The 5,583-nt window shown below is 46.3% G+C and overlaps 2 protein-coding genes across 2 annotated transcripts; one reads left to right on the top strand and one right to left on the bottom strand.

Moving 5' to 3' along the window:
* The first annotated feature begins 824 nt into the window (after positions 1-824).
* LOC136492702 (10 kDa chaperonin 1, chloroplastic-like) lies at positions 825-3,806 on the top strand. The gene is made up of 6 exons (XM_066488705.1): positions 825-1,056; positions 1,168-1,218; positions 2,214-2,279; positions 2,367-2,414; positions 3,204-3,233; positions 3,339-3,806. Exons 1-6 carry the CDS (start codon positions 916-918, stop codon positions 3,405-3,407), a joined length of 405 nt encoding a protein of 134 aa, XP_066344802.1. The 5' UTR covers positions 825-915; the 3' UTR covers positions 3,408-3,806.
* A 471-nt stretch (positions 3,807-4,277) lies between these two features.
* On the bottom strand, positions 4,278-5,277 carry LOC136492694 (peroxidase 57-like). The gene is made up of 2 exons (XM_066488694.1): positions 5,056-5,277; positions 4,278-4,931 (listed from the first exon to the last, which is right to left on the bottom strand). Exons 1-2 carry the CDS (start codon positions 5,275-5,277, stop codon positions 4,278-4,280), a joined length of 876 nt encoding a protein of 291 aa, XP_066344791.1.
* Positions 5,278-5,583: the final 306 nt, after the last annotated feature.

Genomic DNA, 5,583 nt, shown 5'->3' with positions numbered 1-5,583 from the left:
GCTATTACTCGATCACGGTGGAGGGCCCGAACCAGGATAAATCGACTGTCTCTTGCATTTACCGTCGAGTTCTGCATACGCCGAAGCCCGAACAAACTGCCCCGGGTACCCTCGTGACAGGCTATCGGTGGTGAAACATCGACAGGTCTTTTCATAAAAAAATCTAGGCAACATTTGGACTAACTTCGTCAAATACAACACCAACATTTTTTTGGTAAACACATATCCTAATCTAGACATGAGGCAGAATGGCATATCCTGCTTGGCCACGCGGTAGTAACATTCCATATGGAGAATATGGGGTGGTCCCTTCATCCCCAAAAGAGTATTGCTTTAGATTCCGTGTAGGTCAAACTTTTTTAATTTTGACTAAATTTATAGAAACAACAACATTTGTATCTCCAAATAAGTTTATTATAAAGAATATTTAATGATTAATCTAATAATATCTATTATGTACCATAAATGTTTATAATTTATTGTATATATTTCATAAAAGTAAAAATACTTGACCTCGTAACACTCCTTTTTTTTAGGGAACCTCGTGGCACTCTTTTTGTGACATGGAAGGAGTAGTATAAAAGAAAACTTGCATTGTTCCAGGCCCATTGTTCTACGGAGCACCATCAGACATCACATCAGGCCCATTATTCCAGCAGGCCAGCACCAGCCTTAATGTCGGGCCAAACCAAACGAAATCGATGGGGAGCTAACTAAGCCCCTGCACATCCTTAAGATTACAGCCCATTTGGAGATAAGGGCCCAAAAAGAAACTATGGAAGTATCGAGAAGGAATCCATCCTCGTGCAAAAGCAGATAAGGGAAGGCACACGACGGCCGAGCGACGCAATCGCAACGCAACTATCCCCAAGGGAAGAAACCTTCGTCACGCCCCCTCCCCTTGTCTCCACTCCAATGGCGCCCTCCCTCCTCGCCGCCGTGTCTGCCTCGCCCTTCCTCCTAGCCGGCAGCGGCAGCAGCCGCAGGCCGCTGGGCCCTGCCCCCACCCGCCGGGCCGGACTGCGCGTGGCCGCGCTTAAGTACGACCCTGCCAAGGTGGGTGGGCTCGCTGCTGTGATCATGCGCTCTGGTTTCGAGTCTTCAAGGTCTTTCGGGTGGAATTCGTGGTATAATCTAACGGTGTGGTGCTTGTTTTTTGGGGGGCAGGTGGCGCCGCAGAATGACCGGGTGCTCGTCCGTCTCCAGCAGATCCCTGAGGTCTCTCCGCTATCAATCGTGTCTCTTTACCGCTCCTATTTTGTTTTATTTAGATTTGTTTGTTGCTAATTGTTGGTTTGCTGCTCTCACTTCAACACTTCAAGTGGAATAAATCCTTAGATGTTCTTATTTCAGTTTGCAAAGTAAGCACTCAGTGTAGGAACCATTGTATATCAGAAAATGCAGGGCTTGCTAATTTAAACTTTAGGAATTTCCATTATAAGTTGCAATGACAGAGACGTTAAATCTTTTGCCCCTTCTCAACTATTGTTGAACTTGACGAGACACATGAAGTTCAGTACTAAGGTGGCTTATAGCAGAGTAAAAGTGTCAGGGCTTGTTGGATAAACCTATTCCCGATGTGTTTTGGACTGGATTGGGAGGTGTTGAAGGGAAAATTAGTTCATTTCCCTCTCCAATCTGTATTGAGAGGGAATGGGTATGTTCAAACAAGCCTAACCACGGTAAATGTATACCCTAAAGCCTTGTTTGGCTGCGCTCATATCCACCTCAATCCACATGTATTAGTGTGGATTGGAGTGAAAAATTAACTAATTTCTACCCCAATCTAGTCCAATGCACATGGATTGAGATGGATACGAGTATAGCCAAACAAGCCCTAAGTGTGGTAGTTACTCTGACTTTGAGAGCGACTCCCATCACTTGGGTTTTGAAAAGTCTTAGGGAAGTTTATTTAAAAAGTGGTTTAATTGATTCACTCAAGCTAACACACATGCATTTCCCCCAACAATAATTACAGTATTCTGTTTATTTGCAGTACTCCTATCAACAAGTGTGGTTAGTTTGACATGTTAGCAGGGCCCTGTCATTAAAAAAATTTAGAAGCAACTGTTGCACACATCCTTTTCTATACCTGAATTACTGTGCAATCCTCTTAAACTGTATTACAGGAGTGCACATGAATCTGCTGAAGTTTTAGAAGTTGATACTTTGTTATAGTTGTTTGTTCTGACAAAATTGTTTTATTCATGCAGAAATCTGCTGGTGGTGTATTGCTACCAAAATCTGCTGTTAAGTTTGAGAGGTATCTGATGGGAGAGGTGAGATCTTAAAGGCACTACTATCTGTTTCTGTTATTGTTAATTTTAGCAGGATATAGTCTCACCATATTGTATTGTTCATGCTAGATTCTATCGGTTGGTGCTGATGTTAGTGAAGTTGAGGCTGGGAAGAAGGTAAGCAACATTGTGTGACTTAACTCTTATTGACGCATGCCCAAATGCTCACTTGTGCCAGCAAGAAGCATTTTGTGCTTTGCATGTGAAGTTTGCTTATACTTTAGAGAACAATCTATCGTATTATGTCACACTTTGCTTTGTGGTTTGTCTTCTAATCTTACCATTTGATTTTATTGCTTATCTTGGATGAACTAAGTGAAATTTTGGTGAACTGTACTGTAATTATTTAAATGGATGGACTATGTTTACTTGAGTATATTTAAATGGATGGACTATGTTTACTTGAGTAGATTGAAGAGTGGTTATGTTTCTGAAACAAATACATTGTGCTAATTTGCAAGCTGCTGCCATTATGACATTGTCCGCTACTGAAATCTGCCTGTCATGCTGAAAATAGACATGTTTTATTTTTGTTTTCTCGATCTGTGTGAGAAGATCATCCTTCTTCTTAAAAAATGCCCGGGGGCCGTCATACCCCCCGCAGGTCGAGTTTTTTTTCTTACAGTTTGCATAGTCCATCGAATGTACTTTTACCGAAGTACAAAAAAGGGCAGCCCCAGTGCACGTAGCTCCTGCTTACGCAGGGTCAGGGGAAGGGTCCGACCACTTGGGTCTTTTGTACGCAGCCTTTCCCTGCATTTCTGCAAGAGGCTGTTTCCAGGACTTGAACCCGTGACCTCATGGTCACAAGGCAGCAGCTTTACCACTGCGCCAAGGCTCCCATTCTAGTTTTACCGAAGTACAATGCTCATAATTTAGAATACTCTAACCAGTTTGCACTTGCAGGTTCTCTTCTCAGACATCAATGCTTATGGGGTAACTGACTGATTTCTTCTTAAAAAAATTGTTTTTTGGCCTTGTCCTGAGCCCTACATTTTTCTGATTCAATCAACTTAGTTGACTTAGCTCACTATGTTGTAGGTGGACCTTGGTACTGATGAGAAGCACTGCTTCTGCCGTGAGTCAGATTTGTTAGCTCTAGTTGAATGAATTTTACCGTGAAAATTTCGGACTTACCTTCCAATGCTCCAACTGCATGGACTTATCTTGCCCCTACTTTGTTGTATGCCATTTGGATGTTCGTGAATTCAGCTTCTAGATGAGTGTTAGTTACCATTGAATTTTGGCCGCCATAAACTGGAATTATGTTAATGCCCCTTTTCCTTATAGCACGCTCTCAAAGTGCTCAGATATGGATACGAAATTGTGTGAACCGAACTTGAAAGTTGAAATGGTTACATTGCTCATCTGTTGTTCGTGCTTCTGAACATTTTTCAAGCAATATTGTAAACACGTCAACTAGGGACTGCAGATTTTATTGTATTGATTGTACTATTATAGTCTCATTCATTGGTTTGAAATTTAAGTGTGTTCTGTTTGTCGTCCCCATTGCTCAGCCGGAGTTTATTCAGTGCCTGTCCAACACCATGGGCTATCATGTACAGAGTATACAAGAAAGAAAATGAAGAAAACAAACAGTTTGTTCATTACTACTCAAAAGAGCTTGGCCATACAAATGGTACAGTCATCCATCGTGTGCGTAAGTTATTACAAAAAAAAAAAAATGGTGGAATTAAAAAAAAGGAATGAACTGAAAAATCAGACAAAGTTGATCAAACCAAAAGGAGGAAGAAACACCAAGCAGCAGCAGCAAAGCATTTCGGATCATCAAAGCAAGAGGAAATTAATGAAACGAATTAATAAATAGGAGTAGAGAAGGAGAGCCGACAGATGATGTGGCGGTCAGGTCTGTTGAACCTGCTGCAGACCTTTCGAATTTCTCCCTGCACGCCGGTGAGCACGTTGACCTCGCTGAGCTTGACCAGAACCTTGGCGAACTGCGACTGGAAGAGAGCAGCGTTAGTTGCTGGCGAGCTGTTCGACGATCCAGCGCGTAGAGCCGTCGCTGTAGAGGTTCTGATCGACAGAGAGCACGCCGCGAATTTGCTGCAGGTTCTTGTAGTAGTGGTTGTCCACCTTGAGCGCGCTCCACTGATCGTCCAGGAACACGGCGTTGCCGTCCGACGAGGACACGTTGGGACACACCCACTTCTTGTACACGGACGCGGTGGCCGGGTCCATGCCTGGGTCGGTCGCGCCGGGTTTGCCGCCGTACCCGTACAGCCTGCTGTTCTTGATGGCGCTGCAGCGCGTGGCGCCCACGGTGTGCGCGCCCAGCAGCGCCACCGTTTCGAGCGCGTTCATCCCCAGCCTGGCGTAGTAGGCGACCGCCTGCGCCGCCGTGTAGTCCGGCGCCGGGAGCCTGACGTCGGAGGTTCGAGACTGCCGGCGGTCCCTGCGCCCCGTGCGCACCGCGTACGGCGGTCCCCCGGCCAGCGCGACCGCGTCCCTGGTGGCGAGGATCTGGATGTCGGAGCAGGACACCACGCCGGGGCACATCTCCTCCAGCGCCGTTTTGATGGCTGTGATGAGATCGTAGCCTTTGACGCTCAGGTTGGGTGCCGCCGTCTTCTCCGTGCCGGGGCCGTCGATCAGCAGACCACCATCGCACCCCTGCAATGGTAGCCAGTTGCAGTTGGGGGCATACGTTAACCAATAACCACCGTAAGTACACGTAGTCCTTGTGAACACGCACCGACGCACGTGCATGGTCCGATCAGCTAAATTATATACGTACATTGACGGCGCACTCGTGGAACTGCATGCGGAGGAGGTAGGCGACGATGGGGTTCTCGCGCGCGAAGCGGGCCTTCACGATGCCCTGCACCACCGCCTCCACGTCGCTGCCGTTGCACTTGCCTTGGTAGAACCCGTACTGCAGCTGTGCGCTGCAACCAGCGGCGAGCGCCAGTACCGCCATTAGCGCCGCCACACTGATGCGCGCTGCTGGAGAGGCCATTATTGTCTCTTTGCCACTACTGGCACAAGGTACGTAGCTACTGCTTTCGGCCTCTCTTAGATGCTCACTGAGATCAGGGCGGTGAGATGCAAATGGCGAATGCCCAGGCCCATTTATAGGTGATCGGGAGATTAATCCGGAGTACGTAATGGAGGTCAGTTGTTGTTGTTTACTGGTCATCATCCGTCATGGAGATCTGTATACGCTCACCGTTTCTCTTCTTTTTCCAATTGACAAAATAATGAGCTATATATGCTAGCTGTGACCGAGAGAAAGGAAGTATGATATGACGGTCTTGTTTTGTTT

Source organism: Miscanthus floridulus, chromosome 1 (assembly GCF_019320115.1).
Source record: "Miscanthus floridulus cultivar M001 chromosome 1, ASM1932011v1, whole genome shotgun sequence".
Taxonomy (NCBI): Eukaryota; Viridiplantae; Streptophyta; class Magnoliopsida; order Poales; family Poaceae; genus Miscanthus; species Miscanthus floridulus.
Note: the sequence above shows the minus strand (reverse complement) of the source record. Positions and strands in the feature narration are given on the sequence as shown.